This window comes from Heloderma suspectum, chromosome 5 (assembly GCF_057233095.1).
Source record: "Heloderma suspectum isolate Gila_16-S chromosome 5, 16-S_ref, whole genome shotgun sequence".
Classification (NCBI taxonomy): domain Eukaryota; kingdom Metazoa; phylum Chordata; class Lepidosauria; order Squamata; family Helodermatidae; genus Heloderma; species Heloderma suspectum.
Window position 1 is genome coordinate 40941023 of NC_139462.1, and position 15422 is coordinate 40956444.

Below are 15422 nucleotides of genomic sequence, written 5' to 3' on the forward strand. Positions count from 1 at the left end.
CTGTAAAAATTGGGAGGTTCTTTTTAAACCACAGAAGCTTCTTCAGGCATGAATATTCAGGGCTCAATTTTTAAAAGCTGAAAGTAACATGAAAAGTGAAATGGCAGACTGAAACAGCCATTTCTAAACATAATTCTGCAGCATAACGTTTTCTTATTTTTACTGAGTTTTTAAAGTACTTTATATTAAATATTTAACGTATAAAACAAGTTTACAGGATGCACACAAAAAGAGAAGGAAAAAGCGCTCAAAGGCTTTTAAAAACACACACTCATAACTATAGATATTCGGCAACTTTAAGCAAAGGTAACTCACATGACATGAAATTTCAAAGCATCATTTTCTCCAATAATAAATCTAAAGCATAGATAGAACTTGTGAATGCCTGCTGGGAGCTGGGGTAGGCTGGGAGTTGTAGGGCTTTTTTCTGTCCAAACATGCATAGGATTGCTCCCTATACCTCCTCTTTTCTTTTTTCCAGGCTGGGTGACTGGTAATGGAAAAGGCCTAATTTACCTCACTGACCCCCAGATCCATTCTCTCTCTCAGAAGGAGGCATCATGCCTTACAAACTTTGGGAAGAAAGGGATCCACTATTTCTTCAACAATCAGCACATAAAATGCAATGAAATCTGCCATCGTCTTTCATTGACAAGACCTGTGGTAGAGAACCCAAACTAACTTTGGGTAAAGATAAGTGCCTTTTCCCAAGATGTGCATCAGTCATTTTTCGACAAACAGGTTTTCGTATCTCCTGCATCTCCAGCATCGTATCCAACCAAACCCCTGAATGCATGTTCTAACTTATAACATTTTTATAGCCTTAGAAATACTTTTTTCTGCCATTCTTTAGTAGGGGAGAAGCATTAGCCTGTCTGTTTAAAAGGGAAAAAAGGAGGGCTATCACTGATCAGCAATTCACAAACTGAAAACCTTGTAAAGGATAGAATTTATTCCACTTTAATACTGTATTAATTTTGCACAGTCATAATCCTTATACATAGTTACTTCACTTGATCCCAGCCATTGGCCATGATGGCTGGGAGTGTTGGGAGTTGTAGTCTTGTACATCTGGAGGGCACCAGGTTGGGGAAGGCTGCTTTATACAAATGCAATGCTGTGAGACATGCTGTTCTGTTATGCAAAGAGCAGAGATAGCTTTTCTCCTTGAGAATGATGCAGGTTAGTCACTGATGAGGAAAAGTGGGCACTGATAGAAGGCAAGCTACACCCTTCTGCACTGCCTGCGTTAAAAACATCTGGGAATTGGCATTTATGCCCTCATGCCCAACTTGTGCGTTTCCCCGAGGCATCTGGGTGGCCACTGATTGAAACTGGATGCTAACTAGATAGGCCTCTGGCCTTATCCAGCAGGGATCTTCTCATGTTCTCACGGTGTGTGTCAGCATCATGCTTGAAGGGGGGTACATTTCCCCTCTTTAATTAATCCTGTTACAAAACTCTGTGCAGCTAGAGATCCCATTAACAGAGCATTCTTACCGTCAGATGTGAGCAGAGCTAATTGTCTACATGATTTGGGGTTATATATTGAGTGGGGGCTCTTGGTCTGACTTGACCCCTGGAAATACTGTCATCGACCTTATGACTAGCAAAGAATCAACAAGGCTTGGATTGGATGTTACCTTTAAGGGGGAAACAGATATTATATAGGTGGAATTATACACTGGAAAAATGTATCCAAATGTCTAAGTCAGGGGTAGGCAACCTGGTTCCCTCCAGATGTTTTGGACTACAATTCCCATAAGCCCAAGCCAGCATAGCCGATGGACAAGGATTATGGGAAGTGTGGTCCAAATATCTGGTGGATACCAAACTGCCTACCTCTGATCCAAATCTGTTTTGATGCAAAAGACGTGGGGGCACTCTTGCGCACGTCCGTATAGTAGGATATGAAATTAATTTGGATGCTCTTAGCTGTTTTTCTGGGAAGTGAAAAAGGATAAGTGATAAATGAACTGATTAAGGTTACTCTCATATTATCAATAGCTTGGATTTTGTTGTGAGAAATCTGGAGGGTTATGGGAACTTGGAGAAGAAGTATCTGGGATATTATGCTTATGAACAAACTCACGTGCTGTAAACGTTTGTGGGAAGGAAAGATTCGTTCAATACAAACTTCATACACCCCTCAAATGGATTCCGTTCACCCAATACTAGAATCAGATCTAAGGAGCTTGTAGGATTGGATATACTAGCTGTAATTTAGAGCACTTAGAGATATTTTAAGTATCATCAGCGATATATAAATCTATTTAGTTGTGGTGATGGTGGTGGTGGTGGTTGTTATTTAAGAATTGACTGGTCTTTATGTGGGGTATATGCTTTAAATTTTTCACTTAGTTTTGTTAAACCTTAGAATCAATGAAATCACTAAACTGGTATAAAACTTCTCTGAGCAGACTGAAATGGAGATGCTCTGGAAATAGGTACCAAGGTTAGCCTCCCAAGAACCCATTTTGAGAAGGAAGCAGACATGCTTTCAAATAACCGATCATGATAATTCTTTCATCATCATCGTTTAATTTATATGCCGCTTTTATACAAAAAGTGCTCAAAGTGAATAACAAAACAGCAATACAAAAGGTCAGATATGTTGTCAACTGCCCTTTTCAGCAAACCTCCTGCACTGCCATCACTCAGGCACCTCTTCTTGTCCCTGTTTCTTAGACTTCATTTTAAATCTATCCCCTTTCACACAACTTATTTTTGAATGCTAGGAAGGATGGAGTATTCATTCTCCTACACTGACCATTGCCATTTCATTTGCTGCTGGGGGGGTGGGGGCGGAATGGCACTGTTGTTCACAGCTTTATGATATATTCAAACCGCTCCTGGTTTGACACTTGTCCTCTTTGAATGTTTTGTGGTATATGTGCAGTCCAGAGGCATCAGCAGTGCTTGCCCTGGGTAAAAGCAGCTGTCGCTTTTTTTCTTTTTTACTATTTATGAAACAATCTTTTGTGTTTTTAGATCAAAGCTTGTAATTCATGGATGTGACCTCCCTGGACTTCTGTCAGCCACCACCTGGAGAATGGGAAAGAAGCAAAAGTGGAATTATGCCACTGCATTCGCAAACGTTCGTTGGGGGATATTCGAATGTCACAATGCAGTTCCTACTCCAAAGCTCAGTACCATGGGACATTCTCCTGCACAAGACCCATTGCAATGAATGGGAGTTATACATAAGCAATACTCTTGCATCGTTCCCATTCATTTCAGTGTGGTTGGTGTAGAAGATCTTCCCAGTGGATTGTGCCCCGAGACATTTTTTCCCTATTGAAAGTAACTATCGGTGCAGCTTCCCCAATGTTAAACAATGGTGGGATCTCTGCTATAGACCAGACATCTGCTTTATACCACCCTGTCATTTGGATTTCTTTGGAACAGATCTAAAGGCCATTTCACATGACCTTGGATTCCTGCCAAAATGTGAGTCGACAATTTGCAGACTGAACTTGTGCAGAGAAACAGTTGTGTGATTGCTTCACCATGCACCCAATTCTCCCAATATATATATATTTTTCCATTCAGATCATCATTTTGCCATGCTACTATTACACTTTTGTTTGTTTGTTTGTTTGTTTGAATATGGTATATATGGTATAACACAATTATGTGTTAGAGTAAAAACAAGATCTACACTCAAGATGTTGCCATCTCACAAGCCATTTGAACAACAGCAAACGCTGCAAGCACAAGGACCAACTCATATTTCAGCATTATGCAAATCACATGATATTCCTAAATCTTTTATTTATTTATACATTTATGAGCTGCCTTTCGGCCCAGACAGGGTAACCAAGGCAACTTGCAATTAAAACTTAAAAACATTTTTTAAAGTTTAAAAACAATTTAAAACCCTAGCAACTGCCCAACCCCATCCATCTCTAAGCCTAGCAATGCTGCCTGCCAAATTCAGGTGTTCAGCCTTGGTCCCAAGTTTAGTATGAAACTCCTAATCATTTGCCCGTGTGGGGAATTTTTTGTTTCCCTTCCTGTTGCAGTGAAATTTAACACCACTTTAATTCAGGTAATTTTTCTTTGTGAAATAACTAAGCCCAGGGTAGGCAACATGGTCTTCGCAGGTACCAATGCACTCCTGGACACCTGTCTTGGCATCAGCCAAGGTGCCTTACCTCTCCCACTTTTTTTTTAATTAACACATTTTCTTACCAACAGTTGGCATTGCTGTAAAATAGGCTTATATTGGTGCTGAAAATGGTGGGTACAAAGGAGTTGCTTAGTGTGCTGGGGCTCAGACCACATCTCTGCCTTGTAGGCTACTGGTGCTTCTCCATGCCTCCCAAGGCATCCATTTTGTGGTGGTACCCAAATTGCCAAATGCACCTACAACCAAAAAAGGTTACCCACTCCTGAACTAAGCAGCCACAGTTCCCTGTGGTGTCCTAATCCAAATTAGAATAATTTACCCAATGGTATGGGTACGTGACATATTTGAATTCAGAACAAGCTGTTGGTTAGGATTAGGCTGAATCCTAAAGCTTCCCAAAGGCCACCCAAGGGGCTGTTGGATGCAGTATTGGTGCTGCTCTGCAAGCAGAGAGGGAGGCCCGCTAGATACACTCCGCAGGCATAGATGTCCTATCAGTGTGCTCTGTCAGCAATGAGGGAAGAAATGGGGCATGTCAGGGGTGTGTGGATGGGCAAGGAACCACAGGATTCTAAGGCCCTTTATCCCCCCCAAAATTATTTATTTATTTATTTATTTCTACACCGCCCAATAGCTGATGCTGTCTGACCAGTTCACAAAAATTAACACCAGGAAGTACACAGTAAAACAATACAAAAATATAAAATCATTAAAACCATAATATAACAATACAACCAGAATAAAACCTAGCAGCAATGCAGAGATTTAAAATACAGATTTAAAACAGTGAAGCAAAAAGGCCAGAAAGCTAAAATACTAAAATGCCTGGGAGAATAAAAAGGTATTCACGTGGCGCCAGAAGGAATATAATGTAGGTGCCTGGCGAACTCCTCACTAGGGAGCTCATTCCACATCCAAGGTGCCACAGCAGAAAAGGCCATCTTCCTAGTAGCCACCCACCTCACTTCCTTTGGCAGGGGCTCATGGAGAAGGGCCGCTGAGGATGAACTTAAGGTCCACACAGGCATATATGGGAGGAGGCAATCCAGGTAACCTGGCCCCAAGCCATTAAGAGCTTTGAATGTTAATACCAGCACTTTGAATCAGGCACGGAAATGGACTGGCAGCCAGTGCATCTGGAAAAGTACCGGCATAGTATGAGCTTGTTGGCCAGTCCGTGTTAACAATCTTGCTGCCCTATTTTGGACCAGCTGAAGTTTCTGGACCATTTTCAAAGGTAGCCCCACATATAACGCATTGCAGTACTCCAGACAGGAAGTTATGAGAGCATAGATAACTGTAGCTAGGCTATCTCTGTCCAGATAAGGGCATAGTTGGTATACTAGCCTAAGCGGATAAAAAGTGCTCTCTGCCACTGAGTTCACCTGTGCCTCAAGTGACGGTTCTGGGTCCAAGAGCACCCCCAAACTATGAACCTGATCCTTTAGGAGGAGTGCAACCCCTCCAGAACAGGTTGAACATCACCTAGCCAGGCAGACAGACCACCCACTAACAGTACCTCCGTCTTGTCTGGACTGAGTTTCAGTTTATTGGCCCTCATCCAGTCCATTACCATGCCCAGGCCCTGATTCAGAACAGCCACTGCCTCACCTGGGTTTGATGAGAAAGAGAGGTAGAGCTGGGTGTCATCCGCATATTGATGGCATGTCAGCCCACACCTCTAGATAACCTCCCCCAGCAGTTTCATGTAGATGTTAAACATCATGGGGGACAAAATAGAGCCATGTGGAACCCCATGGCATAATTGCCATGGCACAGAGCAAAACTATGCCAAGCCCTGGAGCTGACACTGGATGCTTCCAGACAAGGCTTTTATTACCTGGCCTTGTTCACGGAATTTTACACAGGGTCTTTCAATTGTCTTTCAATTGAAAATTATATTTCAATTGTAACCCTCCTGTGTTTTCCTACAACTTCTTCCATCTTTTTTCTTACACAGAAAATTCATTAAGGAAAAATGCACTCAGTGGTTGAGTGTGGGTTGTTGTTGAAGTCTGGGTTGTTCATTGAAATGTGGGTTAGCATATTGTCTAAACCCAGGACATTTCCCACAGGGTGGCTTGTTAACCATGCAGTGTGACTTGTTAACACCCTGAACAATCCAACAACAAACCATGAGTTCTCAAGGTTGCTTGTTCGAGGAAAAATAAGCCACACCGCATGGTTAACAAACTACCCTGAGGAAAATGTCCTGGGCTCAGACAACACGCTAACCCACAGTTCAACAAATAACCCACAATTCAACAACAATCCACACTCAGTGGCTGAGTGTGGGTTAGAGTGTTGTGACAACCCAGTCAATGCCTTCTAATTTGTAGATGAGGGAGCCCTCTGTCCGGAAGCAGTCCTAGTTAATTCCTTCCCATTGGGGAGTATCTAACCATGGCTAGCCACTAGCGGTATTTACGTTGCACTAGCAGAAACCAACACTTGTGCAACTTCAATAGCTAGCATGATGGGTTTCCCAGGAAATCCATCACGCTAGCAAGCACTATTGATCTTGTACAAGTTTTCATTCCCACTAGCACAACGTATATAATGCTAGCGGCCAGACACTGTTAGAGCCTTCCTATTGACCACAATGGGAGGGGGGAAAGAGGGGGAAATGAATCCCCACCCCCAAATATAAGGAAAATCCTTCCATTATTGCCCTGACCATAGCTACACCACTGAATCTTCCTTGCACTTAGATGTTCACAAAGATGCACTTTTACAAGAGGGTGAAATACCTTGTCCTGTAAGTGTGGAAACAAGAAGGAACACTTTCTGATCAGAGCCACTTTTAGTAGATATCCTTCCCTTAATTTCTAAGAATTGGAGGTGGGGGAGCAAAGTCAAAATTTAATTGCAGTGCTTTTTTTTTAAGGTGTATGATTATCTGAGGACTTTTTGAGCTGATCAGTAATATTTCATAAAATGACAGATCCCTACTACAAAGTTAGGCTTAACAAAAAAAATTAGCTTTTGTTTCTGAGACTACAGGGAGCTCAGACTTTGCATGGCTGCTTCTTCATGCTGCTATTGTTATCTAGATGATGTTTGTGTTGTGTTGTGTTGTTTGGATATACAAATGTCCTGTCACAGTCCAGAGCCTGAGAAGAAATTAGGTGTAAAGAGTAGAAAACTGAGGAAAGGAAGAAAAAATAAATAAATCTCTTTATTATGATGTGTAAAACCTTCAGGGTTGGGGAGCTTTGCAGCTGCGCAGGAAGAAAAAATGCATTCAAAAAATATAATGCTAGTGTGAATAATCCTTTTCTAGAGTCTTGCTTGCAAACTGCTCCAGCTTTGTCAGGTGAACTTGAACTGGGCCATCAGCTTTGCTCTCGCTCCCAGTGCACACTGCCTATCACCCGAGGGTATTCAGCATTTTGACTGTTCTAAAAAGAGAGCAAACAATCCATCAATGAACCCTGAGTCACTTTCTCATAGAGAAGTAAAATCGGCATGTGACGGTACACTCGGCTCCAGGGTTTCACAGATTAAAACGATACATGATGGCTCACGTGTTCCTGGGAAGATTATGTCAGTTATCTTGTTTCACAGCCAAGAAAGATGGATGCCTGTCTGCACTCAAAAACACTGGATTTAAGTATCCAGTGCTCTGTTTGCAGAAGGAAGGTACTAACATTTTCCCAACCAATGCTGCTAAGCTAAGATCAAGTTCTCTCTCTCTCTCTCTCTCTGTTTGAGTGTGACTGTTTTTTCATAGTTGTTTCAAACATAGATGGAGGGCAGTTTCACACTTTTTATGGCAAACATGATTTGGTGTCTGTACCAGTGGAGGCTGGTGGCTCCAATGTCAGTGGGGCAGTGAATCTGCTCCAGGTTTCAGTCAGGACCAGTCAGAATTCTAACTGGTTTAGTGTTCTGACTGAAACCCAGAGCAGATTTACCACCAGCCTCCACTGGTACGTATACTCCAGTGTTACACTGCCATATCTTGAAACAATTATGTGAAAAGTGGGCAGTGGTGTAGTCGAGCCTGGACTCACAGGGTCAAAGGGATGATCACATAATTTGCCACCCCCCTCAGACTTTCCAGTTCCCTCTAAGCTTCGCTGCAATCCTCACAGTAGCTGGAAGAAAATGATTTTCCCAGCAACAAATTATATATATAATATACTTTGTTGGTACATATCTTATCCATAAGCAGGTAGCTTTGTTGATTCATGTCTTTTCAGGCAGCTTTGCAGGCAGCTTTAAGAACATAAGAAGAGCCCTGCTGGATCAAACCAAGGGTCCATCTAGTCCAGCATTCTGTTCACACAGTGACCGACCAGCTGCCCACAAGAAGCCCATAAGCAGGACATGAGTTCAACAGCACCCTCCTGCGCATGTCCCCCAGCAATATGTACATAGGCATATTGCCTCTGATACTGGAGGTAGCATATAGCCAAGCCATTGATAGACTTCTCTTCCAGGAATTTGTCTAACTCCCTTTTAAAGCCATCCAAAGTCATCTTGTGTGTCTGTGTGTATACAAAGATATATACCAAAACAAAGAGAGAGAAAGGGAGACAGCAACAGAGAGAGAGAGATGCTGTGGTACAGTGTGTGTTCACACGCACGAGTGATATAGATCAACAAGGCTGCCTGCATTTTTAGGCTCTCCTAGAGGGCGTGGCTATGGGGTTTGTCATGATGAACACCTGTACTTCAAAATGTAGCACAACACTACTGAGTGTGGACGTCTGATAGCATCACTGAAACTCCTTGGGAGTGCGTCTTGAGATCTTGGCCCAATCAGGGTTCCCAAGCACATATGCACAGGTGCTTAAACATGTACAGGTGTATGTGTTGTCCATGCTTTAGGCCTTTGCTGTATATATGCTGCAGCCACATTTTGTTTAAAGTGTGGAGCGGTCCTGAAAAAGTCTCTTCATAAATGATAAGCATTAAGATCAGCTGCGCCATGCAAATAGGTTGGATATGTCCTGATTCTGAGCCGCAATCCTATCAAAACATCTGAATGAATCCCATTGAACTTAATAGGACTTACTTTTAAGTAGACTCGCATAAGATCATGCTGTATTTCTGTACTAGTGAAATTTCACTTTACGTCTGCTACTGCAGCTTAAGTCCGATCCAGGGAAGTTGAATTTCTGCCATTATGCAACTTGATCTTGAATTTCTGCTTGTTAGGCGGTTATTAAAGTTACACGTGCCCTACCATTAAAATGTGGGGATAGGGGAGGAGAGAGAGAGAGAGAATAGCGGGGGTGAAACTAGTACACATGAGATTCTCCTGCCTGGAGTACATTAGTGACATGGTCCCTGTAGGCATCGCTTTTCTGAACATATAAATTCACTCTGCCCTTGCAGCCACAGCTGCACCTTGGCAAGGCAGTGATGGAGCTGGAGGGCACCAATTCTGGACTGGGATATGGAAATCCTTGAGTTATACCTCAGAGCAGAGACAAGGCAGTAAGAGTGGATCAGTGGGGAATAACTATTGCTGGGATAGGCAGGTGGTAGTTTAGAAGGGAAAGTACAAACCCATCTCGAAGTGTCCATTTTCTCACATTCTGTGTCTACAATACCTCCATATTGTTCATCATAATAGACTACAGGTTCTAGAGAAGCATGGATGGGTAGCTGTGGTGGAGTTTACTCCTTCCTGTGCTCTCCTACCATATGTCTTGATTTACACAGGAAACAATGTGTGAACACTAGAAGCCCAAGTGACTTCAGTGACGAGGAGCGTCTATTACTAACTTTGGTTAGTATGTCAGTTACTGCCTTTCCTGGACAGAGATAACCTGGCCACTGTATCCCATGCATTGTTAACCTCCCATCTAGATAACGTAATGTGCTTTATGTGGGACCACCCTTGTGCTTGGTCCGGAAGCTGCAGCTGGTGTAGAATGCAGCAGCCAGGATGCTGAGTGGGGTCCACACTGTGCACATATTACACCAGTGTTGAATCAACTGCACTGGCTTCCTAATAGCTACAAAGCCAAGTACAAGGTGTTACTGTTGGCATATAAAGCCCTGAACAGCTTGGTACCAGGTTACCTGGCAGATCACTTTCCCCAATATAAAACTAGGCAATCTTTAAGATCATTGGAGGTGGCCTTGCTGGTTGTACCATGACCAGCAGCCTGCTATCTTGCGGCAACCCAAAAGCAGGTCTCCTCTGTGGTGCCACACACTTTATGGAGTGCCTTCTCTCCTGGTATTTGAGAGGCGTCAACTGTGGCGTGCTTCAGATGCCGATTAAAGACCCCTCTCTTTACCTAGGCCTTCCCTGATTTATTGTGTTGCCCAGTTTGCTGGCTAATTATGGTACTGTGAGTTCTTGGGCTGGATCTACACTTACCGCCTTTTTTCACTTCTAATGAGGTTTCACCACCTGCCTTTTACACTACACAGTAGCTACCTCGAATTGGAACTGGAATTTCCCACTTCTGTGCTCCCGCTTTCAATACACTAATATCCCGGTATTTCCCCTTAATGTGCTCTGATTTTCCACCTTCGCTACCGTATCTGGTCGTAGTCCCCTCCCTCGCCTGTCCATATATGGCGGTGTTTGTATTTCCCTCCGGTCCAATCACAGCTCTCGACGGCCCCATGTCTTCTTCTGGCTACTGATCGCATAGCTTCCTCAGCAGCCCCCGTTTCCTCAGCAACAAGCAAAGGGCTGGATGTGCACACACTTGTCTGATCTCAGATGCTAAGCGGGGTCGGCCCTGGTCAGTAGTTGGATGGGCGACTGCCTGGGAATCAGGCTTCCTGCACTGAGCAGGGGGTTGTTCGATCCCTTCAAATGAGACTAAGTTTTACCCCCTCCTATCCCCGGCTCCGGATGTGTTTTTTTTTAAAAATTAAGGCGTTATCCTCGCAGAATCGGGGCTTCACCTCGATGTTTTTTTTTTCTAGTTCAGGCATGATCTTCGAAGATTCGAAGATCATGCCTGAATTAGAAAAAAAAATGTCGTGGAGAAGCCTCAATTCTGCGAGGATAACGCCTTAATTTTTTAAAAAAAAAACATCCGGAGAGGGGGATAGGAGGGGGTAAAACTTAGTCTCATTTGAAGGGATCGAACAACCCCCTGCTCAGTGCTGGAAGCCTGATTCCCAGGCAGTCGCCCATCCAACTACTGACCAGGGCCGACCCCGCTTAGCATCTGAGATCAGACAAGCGTGCGCAGGAAAACAGCAGGAAAACAGCACAGTGCTTGAGTGTGAACCGAGCTCGTGCATTCGATGAAGTACTACAACGGGGGAAATGGGTGAATGTGAATAGTCACGTTTTAATGTGAGAGCGTTTAACCCGACGCAACACCGAATTCATTGCAATGGCGGGCGCAATGTAGATCGGCCCTTGATTTTAATGTTTTTATAAATGTTCTATTTTGATGTATTTTTGTAATCCACTTAGAGCTTTTTTAAAAAATATAGTAAACAGTATATAAACCTATTTAAATAAATAAATAAATAATCACAGGAGCAAGAGCTGTGTTCCTCACTTTCTATGCTGATTGTCAGTGATCGAGCTAATAATCCCCTTTTGGAGGTTTTTGGGGTTTTTGTTTCTCTGGCTAGACTCCATCCCCAGCATGTTTAAACCATGCTGTGAGCTCATGTGACCCTACTCTGGCCTTAATCTGGCCCCCCAATTTCTTTTCTTTTTTTTAACTGTATGCCGCCTTAAAGTTGACTATAAGAGTAAGCACTGCTAGTGAACGATTTGGTGGTTGTTTTTCTATGACACCATGAGCAGTATCCAACTGGGGCATACCACATCTGGCCAGCCCCACCGGTTCTGGTTCATGCACACAAGCCCCCACCCCCCAACTCCAACCCACAAGCAGCCCCTACCGCTTGCATGGTGTGATATCACGCTTCCGGGGGCAAGCCCCCAAACGAGCAGAAATGGTCTGACAGCCTCCCTCTTTCCAGAAACAAGTGTTTCTGCTCGTTTTGGGGCTTGTCCCCAGAAGCGTGATATCACACCATGCAAGCAGTAGGGGCTGCTTGTAGGTCAGAGTCAGCGATGCCTTCCATGCACAGACCAGAACTGCCAGGGCTGGCCACGTGCAGAAGGCCCCAACTGGATACCACCCCATATCTCTGCAGTCCAAAAGACAATTTTTTGGTGGGGGGAAATTTGTTTGGTTCACAATTTAATACAAACTGGCCCAATTCACACTTCCCAAACTAATATGTGAACTGGAACACAATATTCTTTGGTTTTTACATTTCTCCAAAATTTGCAGTGCAGTTTTGATTTTGCAATCAAACAAATCTATACATTAGGGGAAAGTGCATACAAACATGTGTACTTTGGGGGAAATTGCATACAAAAATGGCTACACATTTTTCTGCATAGTTTTAAAAAGTACTGTTGCAGAAATGGATGGAATGAATTTGTGCTTGAAAAAATGTGAATGTTACAGAAAGTGAAAGAAACAGATTTGTTCACTCCTAGTCTTTGGAAGTATACACTTGATTTCAGTTAATCTTCTGAGTAAACATGTAATGTTAGGCAGAAGCAAACCTATATCCTATGTTGCGCTTGAGGCTTTGTATGATTTACCTACAGCGGTCCGATGTAATATAAAAGATGCAAACATTTCAAAGCCTAACTCAAGGCTTCACTGTCAAAGACAGCAGATGAGATAGTAAACCTGTGCCTTGACGTACCAGTTCATACTGCAGGTGAGGACTCATGCAGTGGAATGCCCCTCTGTCCAAATAATAATAATTGGTGCACAAGATGTCAGGGGGGTGGGGCACCAGCCTAGCTGACATGCTAGTTTCCTGTGGGTAGGAATGTTTGGGGATGAGGGGAGCATTACACTCTGAGAAAACCCACCTACAATGTGAAGTGGTATAACCCAGACCGAGACACATGCTTCCCTCCTCATCTGTTGCTTGTGAGAGCAATGTGTAACAACAGAGGTCACAATAGCTTAAATTGAAAAGCAAGCATTGATTTTCTATAGGGCGTGTATACCTCTTTGAATAAAATGCTACCTGAATTTTAGTTCTTATCTTTCATTTAAAAAGTAATTATCCCCAATGGGTGGCCAAAATTAGATTTTTGAATCCAAGGCATATGAAAGTGCACATTAGAATCCCAGTGCTATATTTAAAATAAACGTCAGTTCTGCTACGCTTGTGCCAGTAATATACTTGTTTTTAAAAGCCCTAACGACAAGAAGCAGTGCAAAGCTGGAACTGGATGTCACCTAAGTAATGTGGAGATGCTCAAATTTGCATGTCTAAAAGATCTGCAGGGCAGGCTGGAGAGATGTATTTGTCCTGGCCAATATCTTAATGGAAAAAGAGGGGTGGGGGGTGGGAGAGAGAGACAGAATTGTGCGCAGCTCTAGTAGTAGTCTCGTATTCATCGCAGAGCCATCATGTCAATGCCATGTCAATCTCTCTTATCCTCTGAATTACACACCACTTCATCCTTCACTTGAACAGTAAGTGCATTAATATTTGCAGCACTGTTTGCTTCTCAGCACGCATGAATCTCGGATAACAATTAAAAGGGAAACTGTGTTAATTATTCATTTAGAAGAACAGGCAGGGAGGAGGTGGCAGGGTGACCCGCATTCCCCTTTGGATTAAACATTGCCTGGGTATAATCAGCTATGATGATGAAATCATCTCCGGGTCCATCTGCGAGGCACGAGTTGGCTGAGCCACAGCTTAAAAGCAGTGCACTGTGGAGCATCTCAGCTGCCACCAGCAGCTTCCTGGCAAACGACCCTGAACTCCCAGCTCTAGCAACATTTAGCAGTGAGGGAATGGTAGGATTTGGGGAGAGTGCATTGTGGGGTAGAACTATATAGCTCTGTTATGGGATTGCTCTGGCTCGCGCACAGGTGTCAATGGTGGCTTTTCCCCACCTGTGGTTAACCTCACCCCCACAGGGGAGCAGGGAGGGAAACGTACAGGAAACAAATGGTGGGGAGTGCATGGGTGGCCCTAATCTGAATCAGGGCCACAAATGCTTAATGCTAGAGAAGAGAAAAAACAAACCCGACACAACACGCCATGCAACTAGCATGCCACGTAGTTTAGCTCTGACGTGGAGGAAGAGGAAGTGACAGCAGTGTGCTTAGCAGCTTCTCGCCGGTGTACTTAGCAGCAAGTGACCCAGCCTGATGTAAAGCAGAGATGTTCTTGGAGGTCATAATGGCAGTACCACTCCGTAATGGCTGTTTAGACCAGGGGTCCCCAGCCTTTTTGGACCTATGAGCACCTTGGGGAATACGGGAAATAAAATGGAGGGACTAGCCACCCATGGAGGATGTGGCTAGTCACATAATGGCTGCTGTGGGGACCTGGGTTGGGGCGGGGGGATAGAAATAGCAAGGCTAGAGGCTGGGAGAGAGGGGGAAATAGAAAGAGTTTTCCTGGCCCACCCAGTCTTCATCCATCCACACAGACCTTTCCCCTTTGTTCTCTCTCACACAACCCACTCCCAGCCTCTAGCCTCACTGTTTCTCTCCTCCAGCCCCTTTCCTCTTATTGTCTCTCCCTTCCCTGTACCTAGCTTGGCACTTTCCCCCCCACTTACCCCTTTATCCTGCTCCCAGCTACTACCTTCACTTTTTCTCTCCCCTCTGCCCCTTTGCCTTGCTTTCTCTTCCTGCTCACTGAACAGCTGATCAGTGGCAGGTTCAGAAACAACAAGGAGAACCTGGCAGCCTAACGTTTTTCACTGCTTTATTTAAAAATACACAATTGGAAGGGGCTGGGAGTGAAGAGCTGTGTGGATGCCAATTGGAGGTGCCTATGAGTGCCACGTTGGGGACCCCTCTGGCTTAGAGCATGCAGACCCAGATATGGCTTGCTTGCTTGTTTATTCTTTCAGTCAAATTCCTATCCCATCCTATGCCTGTGGGTAGTTTACATCAGTGTGTGTCTGTGTGCTATTTCCAAGCTTTAGCAAGCAGAATCATCCCAAAAGTCAGAACCTTTGGGCAGCTACACAAAGAACAATGGGCAGTTGTGGTCAAATTCTCATAAAGAGGGAAGGGACACAAGTTCCCAGCAATTGGTGCTTAGGGGCCAGGCGGCTCTTCCCTCACTGGAGGAGTTCCTCCAGGGAGGAATGGTCCTCCAGCAGGTGACTAGGGCCAAGCTAACTTCTCATTAGGAGGAAAGGGGGCTGTAGGGTTAGTGGAGACAGCGTTGGAGAATGCTTATGTGGGTATGGGAAGCAGGGGTTATGCCAGCCTTTCCCATCTTGGTGCCCTCCAGATGTGTTGGACTGTAACTCCCACAGTTCTCAGCAAGCATGGCC

The 15422-nt window shown here is 44.1% G+C and overlaps 1 protein-coding gene across 4 annotated transcripts in view; it reads left to right on the top strand.

Moving 5' to 3' along the window:
• Positions 1-7404, top strand: part of ALPK1 (alpha kinase 1) — a 97528-nt gene extending 90124 nt beyond the window's left edge. For 2 of the 4 annotated variants that reach the window (XM_084855868.1, XM_084855871.1), the window contains one exon: positions 482-7404. In XM_084855868.1, coding sequence (XP_084711994.1) covers positions 482-681 — 200 coding nt within the window. In that variant the 3' untranslated portion in view covers positions 682-7404. The remainder of the gene's footprint in view (positions 1-481) is intronic. The other 2 variants (XM_084855869.1, XM_084855870.1) reach the window with 2 other exon arrangements.
• Positions 7405-15422: the final 8018 nt, after the last annotated feature.